The 18,905-nt window shown below is 42.1% G+C and overlaps 1 protein-coding gene across 1 annotated transcript in view; it reads left to right on the forward strand.

The window, feature by feature from the left end:
- Window positions 1-18,905, forward strand: part of LOC139561288 (phospholipid-transporting ATPase ABCA1-like) — a 230,979-nt gene that overhangs the window by 51,144 nt on the left and 160,930 nt on the right. The window contains exons 12-14 of the mRNA XM_071378277.1: window positions 2,528-2,725; window positions 9,625-9,830; window positions 10,323-10,496. Of these exons, the coding sequence (XP_071234378.1) occupies window positions 2,528-2,725; window positions 9,625-9,830; window positions 10,323-10,496 (578 nt within the window). The remainder of the gene's footprint in view (window positions 1-2,527; window positions 2,726-9,624; window positions 9,831-10,322; window positions 10,497-18,905) is intronic.

An 18,905-nucleotide genomic window follows, 5' to 3' on the forward strand; every position in this document is an offset into this window, starting at 1 on the left:
GGTTATCAGGATGGATCAGCCAATGAATTATACTCGTGAGCAAACATTCCACAACTGCAAGTTGTCTTTATACCTGTTCAAACAACACAGTATGCACCCTTTCAGTTTGTTAACCAACTCATAGAAGTTGTACAATAAGAAAATGGACTACTTAAAAATGGAGATGGTCTTTATGGCGCTACCCGTGCGCTCACAGATGCCTTAGTGGAACAGATACAAAGAAGAGTCCTCTAACTAGCTCTATGTTCCACCTTGACTATCAGAGGGCAAGATGGATTTACTACCATTTTCCCTATAGCCATTCAATCCTCTCAGATCTATGCTAGTGCATAGGGGAGAGGGGATAGCTCTGATTTTATGGAATGGCTTGAAGGACCCAGAAAGCAGTATTTTCAAGCACTACTCTGTGTAAAAATAATTACTAGTGTTGCCAACAGGTAACAGTATGGGTTTACATCTGTTCATATAACATTCTATTACAGTAAAAGAGTGACGGATAATTAATGGTTGGTTGCCATTTACTTGATGCCAAACCAGTGAACATCTAGGAAAATGTCATGCAGGAATTATTATTAGAATGACCCTATGTTGGAAAATGGTAAGAGGGCTGGTTTGAGTTTTCATTGGCCGTTTGCCGCCGGGAGCCGACCATTTCCATCCTTTTAAAAGGCCAGGGAAAATATGGGGAAAACAGAGGAACATGTATTTTTTTGCCTGAAGACCTCATGTCGGATAATGTAATTTGACACTTGGACGCCGGGGTTAAACGGCATATCTGCAACAATCCGTCCCAAATGCCACTGAACGTTAAGAGTAGTACAACATATATACCATGTTTAGCCACAGACACATTGGCATTCTGTATAATCAATTGAATTTCAGTGACCCTTTACAAATATTCTTAACTCTAAAGTAAAAACGGCATATTGTTTACAATATATTTCTGTATGTACATCTTGAAACTAAATGAATTATTCCACTCTTACAATCACAGATATATGGTTAAACCTGATGTTTCTTAATGGTCAGGAGCAGCATAGACGTTTGAAACTTTGATCTCATGTTAAACATTCCAAAGTGTTTACTTAAACGCAACTGAACACAATGGTCAGAATATGTTTGAGGCAGAGAGAGAGGCAGAGAGAGAGGCAGAGAGAGAGGCAGAGAGAGAGGCAGAGAGAGAGGCAGAGAGAGAGGCAGAGAGAGAGGCAGAGAGAGAGGCAGAGAGAGAGGCAGAGAGAGAGGCAGAGAGAGAGGCAGAGAGAGAGACAGAGAGAGACAGAGAGAGAGACAGAGAGAGAGAGAGAGACAGAGAGAGAGACAGAGACAGAGAGAGACAGAGAGACAGAGAGAGACAGAGAGACAGAGACAGAGAGAGACAGAGAGAGAGGCAGAGAGAGAGACAGAGAGAGACAGAGAGAGAGGCAGAGAGAGAGACAGAGAGAGACAGAGAGAGAGACAGAGACAGAGAGAGACAGAGAGAGAGACAGAGAGAGACAGAGAGACAGAGAGAGAGGCAGAGAGAGAGACAGAGAGAGACAGAGAGAGAGACAGAGACAGAGAGAGACAGAGAGACAGAGAGAGACAGAGAGACAGAGAGGCAGAGAGAGAATTTCAGCCTGTTTTTCCACACACTACATTATCAGCAGACCATGTTCAGTTATGCAATACAACACCACTATTATCGTGTTATTACACGGTTGCAATTTCATGGTTGCGAGCATACTGTATGCACCCTACAGATCACACTGAGGGGAGCAGTCCCAGACAGATGGAAAGTCTACATCCCAAATGGCACCCTATCCCCTTTATAGTGCACTACTTTTGATCTGGGCCCATAGGGATCAGGTCAAAAGTAGTGCACTATGTAAGGAATAGGGTGCCATTTGGGATGCAAATAATGTATTTTCACCAAACCTGTACCAGGGAACGTACAGAACCTGAGTAGGAAGCTATTATGTAAGGCTCCCATTGTTCTACACTACAGGGATGGGTGGCCATTCATTTTTGAAACTGCACACATACTGTAGGGAGGCTGTAACAGCAACACCATTTGCATTTAGATTAGCATATCTCTTCCTTAACTCTTTGAGTGCCGAGTGAAATCATGGAATGAGGCTTAAGCCGAGCTGACAGTTAAGACACCTGGTGCTTATCACACTGGGGCGAGGGCTGGGGGAAGGAGGAAGGAGACAGTCACAGGAAGCACACAGTGTGTGTATGTGTGTGTGGGAATGTACGCTTGTTTGTGCACATGCCTGAGTGTGTCTGCGTATGTGCCTGCGACTCTACATGTGTGAATGTGCACGGTCATGAAAAAGGTGGGTGTAAATTCCCAAGCCTGCAGTACAACAGTGCCATCTAGCTTAATGTTTCTAATTCATTCTCTCACAGAGGAAAAACTATCTGCAGTGCTGCAGGTCTCTAATTAGCTTCCATTGCATTCATTTCTCAGTGCATTGATTGTTTTATAATCTGATGAGTGTAAATTACCCACACAACCCCTTTTCTCTGGTTTTCAAATCAGGCCTTTCTGGATAACCCGGTGTTTGCAGCCGCACTCAACCACGGGCTCAAAGGCACAAGATGGACCGAAGAACTGCTCGCCAACTTCCTGTACAACAGCCCCCCCGAGGACCGCCCCGCGGGCATGCCGCCGAATGACTGGCGCGACGTGTTCAACGCCACCAGCCAAATCCTGGACCTCCTGAAGAAGTTCATTGGGGTTTGTTCATTCTCTCTCTTCACATTGTCAAATGTTATTTGATACATTTTTCCCCCTTTACAAAATACACTTGACATTTTGGAGTGTGTTTATGTATCCTCCCACTGGACACAGACAATCAATTCAACATGTATTCCACACTGGGTCAACGTAATTCCATTGAAATGAGGTGGACACAACGTTGATTCAACCATTGTTGTCTAGCTCTAATATATGAGTAAAAACGTTCAACACCGTGTGTGCGTTCAGAAATATAATAGTTCAATTCTTCACCCCCAACAGCACGAGCTGTCATTTGATTGGGTGAATGCAAAGCTAGATTGCCAATTGTTACGGTATATGCAAAGGTCCATATCAATTGACAACCTTGACAACATTCCGAAAAATGCCTAACTGTACTGCTGTGGTAATAAAAAGGATTGTTATAAGCATCCATGGAGACACATTTCCGCTAACATAACACAAGACACAGCGCTATCTTTACACATACTGTTGTGACATGCAGGCAGTTGGGTGAACATTGACGTATTGATCCGTTTGGTGGTATGCAGCGATACACTACTTTCCCTTGCGCTATGTAGCCACACGTGTAGACTACAGACCTTTTATCATCCCCCTCATTGCTAATACCTGGGAGATTACATCTAAGCCTCCTGGGGTTTAACCACATGGGGCAAAGGAATTCCAAAAGTAATGCAATCCATTTTCGTTCCTGATGTAATTCCATATCTCAAAATGGATGCCGGGAAGATGTTTACTCGTCAATCATTTACCTTTTCCTTGTCGCATAGGCTCAACGCATGCTGAGCGTGGACAGGGGGGAGAAAATGTGAATTGTGCTCTCTTTCTGTCTCTCTCTTTCTCTCTCTCTCTCCCGCACTCTTATGTTTGCTCTCTCTCTCTCCCCCGCTCTCTCACATTCGCTCTCTTTCTCTCTCCCTCACTCTCTTCCTCTCTCGCGTCCTCTCTCTCTCCCTTTCTCTCTCTGTCTCCCCCTCTCTCTCCCCCTCCCCCTCTCTCCCCGCTCTTTTATGTTTGCTCTCTCTCTCTCTTCCATTTGAATTTCTCTCAAGGTATAAAAAATGTAATCAGTATATTAATCAAAGGCTCATGTAGTCAATACATGTCAAGTTGAGGAAACATGGCCAAATTTAACTATAAATCAACATGTCTGGTCTTTCAGGTCCTTCAAATTGAAGAAGACATATGACTAGTAATGCAACATTGATTCTTTATACTTTTTGAAAACGAAATGTCAAATTGGTTGGACTCATTACATCCACAGAATTTACTAATCCAATGTGAATTTTATTAATACACAAATTGTAGCTACTCATTGACCAGAGGATACGTTTGGTTGTGAAAGATGTTGACTGGGTGCCTACATAAGCTACTTCCTGAAGTGGTCCATAGATAGATTAACTTAAGTGAGTAGATACACTTGATTTGTACTCTGTTATCATCTATAATTCAGGCGGCTAGTCCTCCCCAGCGAATATGCTGGCACATGGCTAAAAACATATCATTATCATGTACAATATATAAATATACACTGAGTGTACAAAACATTGTGAACACCTGCTCTTTCCATGAAATACCGTGCCTTCTAAAAGTATTCATACCCCTTAACTTAGTCCACATTTGGTTGTGTTACAGTATGAATTCAAAATTGGTTAAATCAATTGTTTTATCACCCATTTACAAATAATATCCATAATGACGAAATGAAAAAACATGTTTTTAGAAAATGTTGCAAGTTTATTGAAAATGAAATACAGACATATCTAATTTACATCCCTGAGTCAATATATGTTACAATCACCTTTGGCAGTGATTACAGCTGTGAGTCTTTCTGGGTAAGTCTCTAAGAGCTTTGCACACCTGGATTGTGCAATATTTGCCCATTATTCTTTTTTAAATTCTTCAAGCTCTGTCAAGTTGATGGTTGATCATTGCTAGACAGACATAAATTGCCATAGATTTTCAAGACGATTTAAGTTAAAACTCTAACTAGTCAGGAACATTCAATGTCGTCTTGGTAAGCTACTCTCCCAGTGTTTGTTGGAAAGCAGACTGAACCAGTTATTCCTCAAGGATTTTGCCTGTGCTTATAGCTGTATTCCGTAAATGTTTTCCCTAAAAGCTCCCTAGTCCTTGACAAGGATACCCATAACATGAAGCAGCCACCACCATGCTGGAAAATATGAAGAGTGGTACTCAGTGTTGTGTTGTGGTGGATTTGTCCCAAAAATAACGCTTTGTATTCAGAACAAAAAGTTCCTTTCTTTGACACATTTTTTGGAGTATTACTTAAGAGCATTGTTGCAAACAGGATGCATGTTTTGGAATATTTTTATTCTGTACAGGCTTCCTTCTTTTCACTCTGTCATTTAGGTTAGTATTATGGAGTAACTACAATGTAATTGATCCATCCTCGGTTTTCTCCTATCACAGCCATTAAACTCTGTAACTGTTTTAAAGTCACCATTGGCCTCATGGTGAAATCACTGAGCAGTTTCCTTCCTCTCCGGTAACTGAGTTAGGAAGGACGCCTGTATCTTTGTAGTGATTGGGTGTATTGATACACCATCCAAAGTATAATGAATATGCTCAAAGAGATATTCAATTTCTGCTTTTTTTTATTACTCATCTACCAATAGGTACCGTTTTTTGCAAGGCATTGGAAAAACTCCCTGGCCTTTGAGGTTGGATAATTGTATGTGTGGGGTACAGAGTTGAGGTAGTCATTCAAAAATCATGTTAAACACTACTTTTGAACACGGAATGAGTTAGTGAAACCTATTATGTGATTTGTTAAGCGCATTTTTACTCATGAACTTATATAGGCTTGCCTTATCAAAGGGGTTGAATAGTTATTGATTCAAGACAGCTCGGCTTTACATATTTTATTAATTTTTAAAGAAATCTACAAAATAAATTCCACTTTGACATTATAGGGTATTGTGTTTAGATCAGTGACACAAAATCTAAATGTAATACATTTTAGAGTCAGGCTGAAAAAGCAAAGGGGTGTGAATAGTTTCTGATAGCACTGTAGAATTGACCAGGTGAATCCAGGGGAAAGTTATGATTCCTTATGGATGTCACTGGTTAAATCCACTTCAATCAGTGTAGATGAAGGGGAGGAGACAGGTTAAATAAATACTTTTTCAGCCTTGAGACTTGGAACATATTGAAGTGCCTTTTGAACCGGGTATGGTAGCGTGTGTCAGGAGCACCGGTTTGTGTCAAGAACTGCAATACTCAACAGTTTCCCGTGTGTATCAAGAATGTTCCACCATCCCAAGGACATCCAGACAACTTGACACAACTGTGGGAAGCATTGGAGTCAACATGGGCCAGCATCCCTCTGGAACGCTTTTGACACCTTGTAGAGTCCAAGCCCCGACGAATTGAGGCTGTTCTGAGGGCAAAAGGGGGGAGGGGGGGGCATGCAACTCAATATTAGGAAGGTGTCCTTAATGTTTTGCACAGTCAGTCCATGCTAATGTCCTCCCGCAGCTATCATCTATCAGCGTACCCTCTACAACCATGACATCACTGTGTCTGCTACTACAGTGTTGCCTCGTGCCCAAATAGCAACCTGTTACATTTATGGTGCAGTTCTTTTGACCAGGGCCCATAGGGCTCTTATCCAAAGTAGTGCACTATTTAGGGAATAGGGTGCCATTTCTGAGTCTAATAAAGGGCAGCGAGAGATTGGAGGTGGCAGCCTGTCACATTGTCAGTAGGTTAGTTCCTCAACCGTGATCGAAGTCCGATCATTGCTAGCCAACTGCTTAGACCTAGCACCACCATATCCAGTGGTTGGGGAAAAGCATGACATGTTTGACATAGGGTGAATTTGCTCTACATGCTGATTTTGGATCAGATTCACATTTTCCCAACTAATGGTTCAAGTTAAGATTGGGGGAGGAAGATGCTGATCCTAGGTCTGGACCTAGCGTAAAACTTCACCCCGGAGCTAGTAGGGTTAGGGTTTATTGAGGACAAAATGTACTTACTATGACTGTGATAGAGTATGTGGTTGTCTCACCTAGCAATCTTAAGATTAATGCAATAACTGTAAGTTTCTCTGAATAAGCGTGTCTGCCAAATTACTTAAATTGAATAGGATTTTGATGGGTTGAGTTAGAGCAGTGGGCTTGTGCTGAGTGGCTGCTTAGGCTGCTTCCTCAATTGATCATTACAGATTACAAGTGTAGATCCAAAAAACTCTTAAGAGGACAAACTTTTTAATGTACTTGACCTTTGACTCTGCAGTGTTCTTGTCATAAGTCGTCATGGAGATTATGAACTAAGTGGGATATAGAAGAGTCTCTCAGGTCTCAATTTAAACATCAGCTTGATGAGCACACATACACAATCCATGTCTCAATTGTCTCTAAGCTTAGAAATCTTTCTTGAACCTGCCTCCTCCCCTTCATCTACACTGATTGAAGTGGATTTAACAAGTGACATCAATAAGGGATCACAGCTTTCACCTGGTCAGTCTGTGTCATGGGAAGAGCAGATGTTCTTAATGTTTTGTACACTCCGTGTATATGACAATGAAACATATGTATTTGTTTCAGAGATGCTGCCACATGGTTGGTGGTACAGTATGTAAACAGTCCCATAGTTAATACATCGCAGGTAAGATGACACAATATATAATCCTACCTAATGCATTGCGAGTAAACCAATGCATTAAAACCCTTTCCTGCAGTCAAATGACCTAGTGGCCTCATGGGTGGAATAAACAGATATATTTTTTAAATGCTGGAAATCTGGTGTTTCTATGTAAAATTGTTTTGTTATTTTTCAGTCTTCTGTAATGTATAAAAAGTGTAATATTGGGATGCAAACTCAAAATGGAATACATTTCAACTGTATATTTGACATGCTGCGGCTGTCTTCTTCTTTGTAAGCCCATAACCATGTGTGTGAGATGTGTACTTTTGTTTCAAAGTAGATGTGTTTAAGACTACCTAGAAACACTCTGTGTAACCCTGATTTAGCCCACTGCAGCAAAAGTCGAAACAAACCTGACATTTCCCTACCTACAGGGCAGGCACAAACTGCCCAATAATCATATAATGTCATGTACTGCATAACGTACAGCCAAAAATGTGACATGCTGAATTTGGACACTCAATAACAACATATGCAATTATATGCTGTCTGTGAAAATAGTAAAGGACCTTCTTTACTGAGAGAAAGTACCATAACAAGCCCGTGTGGTAGAGGTATGTGTGGACAGCTGTCAAGCCAGATTCACTCCCCAGATGGCTAGCTCATTACAGTCCATTGGAAACAAGGATAAAGCGAGTGCCAGCCAGCTACCAAATCTGTATCTCAGAATGCCTCAGCCATACTCCATAACATATCCCTTGGCAGCTCTGCATCATTTGTAACTCCGCTGTTGTCCAGTCTATTGTTTTCAGTGTCAGTACCAAAACATATTTGTTCTACTGCACCATTCCTCAGGCATTTCTTATGATGTGGTTTCTGTTAATCCATTCTTTTTGTATCGTGGTATTGCAGAAAGGCTATTTTCCCTTTTTATTTTATTATTGTCTTTTAGCGAGGAGCATTAATGCAAATATGGAACGATTAAGCAATAAGGCCCGAGGGGGTGTGGTATATGGCCAATATACCACAGCTAAGAGCTGTTCATAAGCACGACTCAACGCGGAGTGCCTGGATACAGCTCTTTTCCATGGTATATTGGCCATATACTGTACCACAAACCCCCAAGGTGCCTTATTGCTATTATAAACTGGTTACCAACCTAATTAGAAGAGTAAAAATAAGTGTTTTGTCATACTCGTAGCATACGGTCTGATATACCACTGCTGTCAGCCAATAAGCATTCAGGGCTCGACCATCCAGTTTCTAATCATGTGTACATGTGTACGTCTAAAATCTTACTGTCGGTGCAGGAGAAAAAGGTTGTGTATGATATTGCGGAAGACCTAACATGAGTTCGTATGCCCTATGCACTGAGGCACAAACTTGATTTGCACGCTCAACTCAGGTTTAAATCGAGTTACAAATCATGTAATTTCAAACATTGTGTACAACAATCTACCTAAGGTACTCTGATGTTGACTATTGTCGCTATGATACATAATGGGGAGTTGAAATGAGTTGAGTGTTGATTGAAGGACATTTAGATTAGATAGATTAGATGAGTTTATTAGTCACATGCACAGGGTCGCAGATGTAATCGCAGGGTACGGTGAAGTACTTATGCTTCTAGCTCCAACAGTGGAGGTCAAATGTGGCCGGTGAACGTTTTGCTTCTTGAAAGCCCAATATCTTGAAAACTTGACTGCTGACATGCAAAACATTGTGGGACTGTATCAACAGTCTAATGGAAAAAAAATACCAAAAGATAGTTTGAGTGGAGTTTTCCTTTAAGATTAGTTTCTGGGGGTAATGGAACTCTATTGAGTTCAGTAGTGCAACTACATATTACTAAAAGTATATGATTCTACTCTTTCAACCATGCAAATAACTTTAATCATGTCTTTCATGGGCAGTACAGTTGGCCTTGAAGTCTCCATCTTTCAGAGTTGTTGGAAAGATGGGAGATGCGGCGAGTGGGCGTAATGGTTTTGGACATGTTCTTTCTGTGTAATATCTATGAAACACCCAGGGCTGGAATTGGTTTGCAACGGGTGGGAACTTTTAAAGGAATGGGGTTCCCAAAGTGACATTTTCAGTAAGATCTGTATCCTGAGATGAATGCATACCTAAAGCACTCTCCAGCGCTCTCTTTTCTCATCTTATATTAAAGTAATGATCTTGTTTAAGACCCCTAGCAGTTTGTAAAGAATTAAGTAAACTTATTTTCTCTCTTTCTTAGCGTAACTTGTCTTTCAATGTTACAGTGCCTGGACCTGGATAAGTTTGAGGCTGTTGACAGTGAGGGACATCTCGTGACTAGAGCCTTGGAGCTTCTAGAAAACGATACGTACTGGGCTGGTATAGTTTTCGAAGACCTCGACCCTGCCGCCAGCCACCCCCCTCCTTACGTCAAGTACAAGATCCGCTTGGACATCGATGAGGGGGAGAGTACCAATAAGATTAAAGAAAGGTAGGCACAGTGCACAGACTCTCCGCTCTCAGCCTGTTCTGTTTTCTTGCCAACAAGAAAATTTTGGGCGACAGGGCCCGTATTCATAGTGTCTCAGAGGAGTGCTGATCCAGGATCAGGTCTCCCCGTCCATGTAATGTTATTCAAAATGACCTACAAGGGGAAAAATATCCTAGATCAGCACTCCTACTGTGAGACACTTTATGAATACAAGCTGTGATGTTGCTTAGCCATTTTTTTTTTACCAGACAATTGAAGTATCTTAAGCAAATAGACATTTTCTTGCATATTTCTCTGCTATATCTCAGATGATTAATAGTAAGCATTCAGTGACAATACATTGATGATTCCATGTCACTCATGGGACAAATGTCTTTACAAAAAATGTATATATTTTGGTGTAACATATAGCGGTTTCATCCATGATGTTTTTAGCCACGGCTGTCTCTTAAACACTGACAGTCATGTGACGTGTGTCCTTTCAATTTAAAGGGGATGGTCTCCCGGGGCCCGTGACTCCTTCAACAACCTGCGCTATATATGGGGAGGCTTCGCCTATCTGCAGGACATGATGGACCACGGCATTATACGGGTGCACACGAACAAATCACAGCCGCTCGGCGTGTTTGCCCAGCAAATGCCGTATCCCTGCTACGTGGACGACGTGTGAGTACAAAAGCTTTAATCTGTCTGGCCCATGATTAGAGAGGGAAGAAGGCATTACCACAATAAAAATCTACTCACTCTGGGACTTGCCACTCACCGCCACCACAGGCTTGAGTAATGGCAGTTACTAAGCCCTCACAAATGTCCATGTGGAATTTTTTCCCCAGAAAGCTACAGTGTATCTCTTCTTTTGTCTTTCGTCGTTGGCTACTGCTGTCTGGTACAGCCACACCTTAGGAAAACATAGAGGAGAGAATTGTTAGTATTGTAATTCTAACATGAACATTTGAGGTCCATCACGAGTTTTCAATTATGAATTTTGGCTAAGCTGAGGAAAAACAAACTTGTGGCAAGACGGAGAGACAACAAGACAGAGCAGAAGATGTCTGAGCTATTGATTTACTCAAACCACAGGCCGCCTAGGTCTTGAACATTATATACCCGAGCCAGTTTTCCCAAAAGCATCTTAAGGCTAAGTTCCTCGTTAGACTCTTCATAAGAGCATCATTGAATCTAAGAGCTGTTTCCCGAAACCATTGTTACTAAAGTTGCAGTTGAAAAGGTTTGTTATTGAATGATTGCATCAGACCACTCGTAGAACAGGTACTGTAATTGTGTCGAATTAGACGCTTCACAAGTCCTCAACTGGCAGCTTCATTAAATAGTACCCGCAAAACACCAGTCTCAACGTCATCAGTGAAGAGGCGACTCCGGGATACTGGCCTTCTAGGTAGAGTTCCTCTGTCCAGAGTCTGTGTTCTTTTGCGGGTACTATTTAATGAAGCTGCCAGTTGAGGACTTGTGAGGCGTCTGTTTCTCAAACTAGACACACTAATGTTCTTGTCCTCTTGCTCAGTTGTGCACCGGGGACACCCACTCATCTTTCTATTCTGGTTAGAGCCAGTTTGCGCTGTTCTGTGAAGGGAGTAGTCCACAGCGTTGTACGAGATCTTCAGTTTCTTGGCAATTTCTCGCATGGAATAGCCTTCATTCATCAGAACAAGAATAGACTGACGAGTTTCAGAAGAAATTATTTTTTTTCTGGCCATTTTGAGCCTGTAATCGAACACACAAATGCTGATGCTCCTGATAATCAACTAGTCCAAAGAAGGCCAGTTGTATTGCTTCTTTAATCAGAACAACAGTTTTCAGCTGTGCTAACCTAATTGTTTTCTAATGATCAATTAGCCTTTTAAAATGATAAACTTGATAAGCTATGGTTAGGTCAGAAATGACTCGGATGGGAGATTCTATGTTTTCTATTTCGTTGTTGTTTTTGCCATGTGTGGTTCCCAATCAGAGGCAGCTGTCTATCGTTGTCTCTGATTAGGGATCATATATAAGTTGTGATTTTCCATTTGGGTTTTGTGGGGAGTTATTTTCTGTTTAGCTGTTTTGTTGCCTGACAGAACTATTCGCTTTCGTTTTCTACTTTGTTATTTTGTTGCGGTGTTCAGTTTTATTAAAAATCATGAACGCCTACCACGCTGCACCTTGGTCTCCTTTTCAACCCACGAGAGTCGTTACAGAACTCCCCACCACAAAAAGACCAAGCAGCGTGGTCAGGAGGAATGGACGTGGGAGGACATCCTGAATGGTAAAAGATTCTGGACGTGGGAAGAGATCCTGGCTGGGAAAGATCGCCTCCCATGGGAGCAGACGGAGGCAGCAAGGAGGGAGCAACTATACAAGGGGTCACGGCTAGCCCGAGAGGCAGCTCCCCCCAAAAATTGGGGGGGGGGGGGGTGGCACACGGGGAAATTAGCGGAGTCAGGGTTTAGATCTGAGCCAACTCCCCGTGCTTACCGTGGGGAGCGTGTGACCACTCGGGCACCGTGTTATGCGGTGATGCGCACCATGTCTCCAGTACGCATTCATAGCCCGGTGCGCTCTGTTCCAGCTCCATGCAGTTGCCGTGCTAGAGTGGGCATTCAGCCAGGCCGGATTGTGCCGGATCAGCGCTCCTGGCCTCCGGTGCGTCTCTTCGGTCCAGGATATCCTGCGCCAGCTCTACGCACGGTATCCCCAGTTCGCCAGCACAGCCCATTGCGGCCTGTTCCAGCTCCCCGCGCTTGCCGTGCTACAGGGGGGATTCAGCTAGTTCTGCCAGCTCTGCGCTCCAGACCTCCAGTGTGCCTCCACGGCCCAGCATATCCTGTGCCGGCTCTACACACTATGCCTCCAGTGCGCCTGCATAGCCCAGTGCGTCCCGTGCCGGCTCTCCACACTCACCGAGCTGGAGTGGGTATCCAGCCAGGACGTGTTGTGGCAGCTCCCCGCACCAGGCTTCCAGTACGTCTCCTCAGTCCGGTGAGACCTGTTCCGGCTCCACGTACAAAGCCTCCAGTGATGATCCATGGCACGAAGCCTCCAGTGATGATCCATGGCACGAAGCCTCCAGTGATGATCCATGGCACGAAGCCTCCAGTTATGATCCATGGCACGAAGCCTCCAGTGATGATCCATGGCCCGGAGCCTGTAGTGACGATCCATGGCAAGGAGCCTGCAGCGACGGTCCCCGGTCCGGAGTCTGCAGCGACGGTCCCCGGTCCGGAGTCTGCAGCGACGGTCCCCGGTAAGGAGTCTCCGGCGACGTTCCGCGGTCCGGAGCCTCCGGCGAGAGTAGATGCCCACCCGGACCCTCCCCTATAGGTTCAGGTTTGCGGCCGGAGGCCGCACCTTTGGGGGGGGGGGGTACTGTTACGCCCTGACCTTAGCGATCCTTATTTATTCTCTATGTTTGGTTAGGTCAGGGTGTGACTCGGGTGGGAGATTCTATGTTTTCTATTTCGTTGTTGTTTTTGCCATGTGTGGTTCCCAATCAGAGGCAGCTGTCTATCGTTGTCTCTGATTGGGGATCATATATAAGTTGTGATTTTCCGTTTGAGTTTTGTGGGTAGTTATTTTCTGTTTAGCTGTTTTGTTTCCTGACAGAACTGTTCGCTTTCGTTTTCTACTTTGTTATTTTGTTGCGGTGTTCAGTTTTATTAAAAATCATGAACGCCTACCCCGCTGCACCTTGGTCTCCTTCTTCAACCCGCGAGAGTCGTTACAACACTGTATTTCTGATCAAATTGGTGTTATTTTAATGGCCCAAAAAATAGCTTTTCTTTCAAAAACAAGGACATTTCTAAGTGACCCCAAACTTTTGAACGGTAGTGTACCTACGGTATATATTTCAATGATATTGAAATACATTTCTTGTTCAGTCAATTGAGGAAAGATGTATGGTTAAAACACTCGTAAGCTTACGTTCCATCGCTATCGGGAAACAGGGCCCTGAATGCTTGATGTACCTTTGAATTATTCAGGCTACATACTTATAGTCCCTCCCCTTCATTCAATATCATTTTTCCTCCTCGAGAAAGTACCCAAATCCCTTATGAAGCCACTGACAAAGTCCATGATATAGAGATTGATAGGGACCATTCTATTCTGTGTAAATCAGGCATTCGTTAGTGTTACCGTTTTATGGCACAATACATACAGTATCTGTATTTCGAGACAGAGAATGCACTACAGCGCTCAGTCTTAGGCAGCTAAGGTTTCCTTAGAGGAAATTACTCCCATCTACATGGATTGATCATGTAGCTCAATGACGTCATCGGGGGACAGATAATTACAAAGGAGATCTAAGTCCACTTGTACAACAAAGTACACTGAGTGTACAAATCATTAAGAACACCTTCTTAATATTGAGTTGCACTCCGCCCTTTTGCCTTCAGAACAGCCACAGTTCGTCGGGGCTTGGACTCTACAAGGTGTCTTAAGCATTCCACATGGATGCTGGCCCATGTTCACTCCAATGCTTCCCACAGTTGTGTCAAGTTGGCTGGATGTCCTTTGGATATTGGACCATTCTTGATACACACGGGAAACTGTTGAACGTGAAAAACCCAGCAGCGTTGCAGTTCTTGACACAAACCGGTGCTCCTGGCACCTACTACCATACGGTCAAATGCACTTCAATCTTTTGTCTTGCCCATTTACCCTCTGAATCACACACATACACAATCCATGTCTCACTTGTTTCAAGGCTTAAAAATCCTTCTTTAACTGATATCCTCCCCTTCATATACACTGATTGAAGAGGATTTAACAATTGACATCAATAAGGGATCATAGCTTTCACCTGGATTCACCTGGTCAGTCTATGTCATGGAAGGAGTTCCTAATGTTTTGAACATTCAGTCCCAAGTGACACCCTATTCCCTATAGTGCACTAAATAGTGACTAGGGTGCAAAGCAGACGCAATGTTTCAGGACACAGATATTTCCCGCATTAGAAATCACTGTCCCTAAGACTAAGGCTAGAGGGAGTGGAGACTAGAGTCATGAGGTGAGGATGTTACGATTATAGATCAGACCTGGGTTCAAATGGTATTTGCTTTCTGTCAGATACCTCCGCTGCAATTGATTGTGCGTGCTTGGAGCAATGGGACCAATATAATAGTCCCGTAAGTGCAAACTCTGTCCACGTGGTTGCCTTAGAACTAAAGATAATTAATGATGAACCTATGTATGTTTTTAGATGCAGTAGGCCTAGTGTTGCTGGTGGCATTGATTAGAGCACATATATTTCTAATACTTTATCTGTGCTTTATGAAGCTTGCCTGATTCAATGTAACCCCTGGAATAGTCCAAAGTGTGAATCCCATCCATCTGGCACTCCAGGTAGGCCCAATCAAGCTCAAAATGTTCATGCCAAATACTATTTGAACCCAGGTCTGGTTAGAAATGTGTTATTTTTAATGATGGTAAGTTACTACATATGGTTGCCTTGGAAACATATGGTTAAAGACAACATCAGTGCTAGTCAGACAGAAAGCACATTGGCAGAGTCAGTAATGTCTTTATTGATTTGTCATCAACATCTGGACTAGCAATTGAATCTCCATGAAAAAACGTCTCTCTTTAGCCGATAATCAGCTTGATTGGTAGCACAAACCACATAACATTCTGTTGAATCTTCAAAAAGGACCTTGATCAAATATAGGGCGTACTAGGCTTATACCATAGTATACATAGTATACAAGGTATTACACAACCAACATAGAAAAATGATTAGCTATTTGCAAAAATCGAATCTATCTGAATACTTGGAAATGAAGGTAAAAAAAAATGCATAACAGACATAACAGCATTGTTACCTGTGGTGCCTTTATGACAGTCGTTACTTGCTGAATATCAAACTGATTGCAGTCCACTTTTAGGGTTTCTGAGTATTAGCTCGTTTCAAAAACACATATATTACAGAGGTGGTTTGGTGAGCCACACTTGTGTGAGGAGTAATCTTGACCGAGACCTGAAGATCTAATACCTTGGTTTTTAGCTCAGAGGGCTAACACAATCTCATAGCGAAGACCTGGGTTCAAATCCCAGTTGGTCACATAGACACTATGGTGACACACAACAGTAAACTCAGTTGGCTTTATCCCGTGAAGACTGTTGGTGAGAGGGTGAAAGATCATCTTGCATATGCATTGTGGTTTGCTGTAGGCCTGTATTTTTAAGAATGGTCCCCTCACCCTCTCTAATGGCAAAATGGAAACCATCCATTTTATGTTCATTATTTGCCAGCGAATTTTGCAAACGAGCTCAAATGAGACAATCAAAGTGCTTATTTCATAATGCTGCCCTCCTGCCTGGGTTCCCTCTCCGTGAAACAAAGGAATAATAACCACTGAAGATGAATGGGGGCTATAAACGTCACAAAACCCTTAGTCCCTCCGCCATTTACTCTTTCCCCTGCCTAGACATTTGGGGGTTTCCTGTAAATTATTAACACTTGAAAACCGTTATTTAGTTCATAAATAATTGAGAGTGGGATTGCAGAAAAAAGGAAGATGCAGGGAAGCATGAGAGAAAAGACCTTTTGGGGTGATTATTGTGATCTCAAAATGTGTCGCTGCCGCTGCAGTCAAAAGTGGGAGGAAGAGCATTGTGCATTCAGATGTTCCTGTTTTTAACCTGCTGTAACCATTTTTCAGTTTAGAAAAGTCCAAAATGCCTAATCTGACTTTAAAATGCAATTTCAAAACTAGAGAATTCTCCGTACTTTTACACAACTTATTATCAATTGAAAGAATGTGCACTTTAACTGTGGAAAGCAAATCAAATATATGGATTAAGGTCCTAAATTACATACACTTGACACAGTAATGTAAAGTGCTTTATTCAAGCTTCAGTCCATGTAACGCCCTTGTTTGAGTTGATAATAACACACTTTCACTTTACCTGCATATTTTAGATGCAGATAGCATCCCAAAGGTGATTTTATGAACAGTACTTGCAATATTAATTTGATTTATCATGCTTTGTTCCATTTTCCATATAATAGAGGATGAGCCTTGCACTTTCCTTTAAACATTGAGCTATGCATTTCAATCATTGCAGCTCTTTCTCAGGGATACTCTTAGTCAGAAGAGTACATTCCGATTGGCCACACATGGACACTTCCTTTCAACGTGGACAATTGAGTGATATTTGATTGACACGTTGATCAATGAGATCAGATTATTCAACCACTCAAAAACGTGAGATTGGTATCACTACACTAAAAGCACAACCAACATGATAAAATAATCCTGTGGTTAAAGCTTCACCCTCCAAAACAACCGTTTACGTTAATGAATTTTTGCAAATCCAATGTATTTTACATTTAGATTCCACGTCACAAAACTGCACATTGACGAATTATGCTGAAACAGTGTTGATTCAACAATTTTTCCCCCCAGTGGGTTTTCTTTCCCTCCTTTGCACCTATAATATATTATTAGACGGGTTGACCGACAGTATTGACCCAGTGGCTCTCATGAAACAAAGACCCATAGATACCACTGTGTTTCCAGCAGGTTTACCCTCTCTCCTTCCTCACTGTATTTCTCTCCCACTCCAGTACCTATTTACAGTACAAAGTCAACTGCTACAGATCTGTTGGTTCTTCAACGAGAGCCGACCCGTTTTGCATTTTCAAACTGTATTTGTCACATTCCCAAGGCTGAGGATAAGAGTTCGGTCTCCTCGGCATTTAAGGGCGAGATAAGACACGGAGTCTCGGCTGCGCTCGAATCAGAGAATCAATTGTTTGTAACTCAATGCTGTTCCATATCAATAGTCGTTTAACAATGCAATCTTGATATTGTATCAGAACTTAATTACAATAACATGTACATAGAACTTGGATGTTGCATGGGACAGGTTCCTATGAGGCTTTTGAAATTGTTTACAGCATAGGTATATGAGTATTGTGACTCCACTTTCCAGCAGTATTCCTTTGCAAACATGATAAAGGATGTATTATCTGCAAATACGAGAGACAAATTTACATCAACGATACTGCCCCTTTGTGCCTATATGCACAACAATAAAGACACCAAATTGACTTTCAAACAGTAGATACTTTTGAGAATCACCACGTCTGCAAACATAAATGTTTGTAGCGGCAGTTAAAATGATCTCTAAAACATACCAACCAACTAACCCTTGGAATATTCCACCCCTCCTCCCGTTTCAGTGGCAAGAACATATTTAACATAATTACACTATTCTCTGGAGTTTCTCTGCTACCCATATCACTTGATTTACTAAGAACCCCGAGTCTCCCAACTCTCCTAAATTTAAGTCACGGCGGCGATGTAACTCGAGCCCTGTAACATGCACCCAGTAGAGGACTTATATTATTTAAGCATCCTCAAATCGATCAGCAATGTATTATTCAGGAGCATCTGGTGGCAAGGTTGTCAGTGTCAAACGTGGTGTGCATGACTGATCGACTCTACAGTGACAAGTCGACAAGGAGTTAACGGTCGCAGGTTGGCAACCATTAAAGGGGCAATCTGGAATTTGGTACATTAATGTTGTTTGAATCCCAGATTGCCCCTTTAAAGAGATATTACAATATAATAAGGACTCTGTAATAAGGGGATTAATATTCAATCTGATGCAACTGTTAGCTGAGGCACGATCTTGTTTGTTTGTTTGTAAAAAAAAATTCAAATAGGCACATTTTACATACAGAAAATTTTATGATCTAATAAACAGACCGAGCAAGTACAAAAAGCATAAATAAATAACAGAAAATACACAGAGGGGTCGTTTTTAAGAAAGAACATTTGTGTATGAAATATTTTGCCATAATAATTCAACATTTCTGTCCTCCATTAGGAAACAAAATCTGACATTATTATATTAAAGTGGCTATAATCAGATTATTTTATGTAATCTAGTATTGAAATGCATCCCAAAAGGGTTTAGAGAGTTGACATGTAAAGAAAAGATGTGATTAAAGTCAAAAATAGATTGAAAACAAACCACTGTTTTCTTTTTTCCCCTTTTTTTCTTTACTTTAAGCTCTTAAGCAGACCTGAGTTAACATTAGACATGTTATTTGAATTCCACACACACACA

The sequence above is a fragment of the Salvelinus alpinus genome, chromosome 31 (genome assembly GCF_045679555.1).
Source record: "Salvelinus alpinus chromosome 31, SLU_Salpinus.1, whole genome shotgun sequence".
NCBI classification, from domain to species: domain Eukaryota; kingdom Metazoa; phylum Chordata; class Actinopteri; order Salmoniformes; family Salmonidae; genus Salvelinus; species Salvelinus alpinus.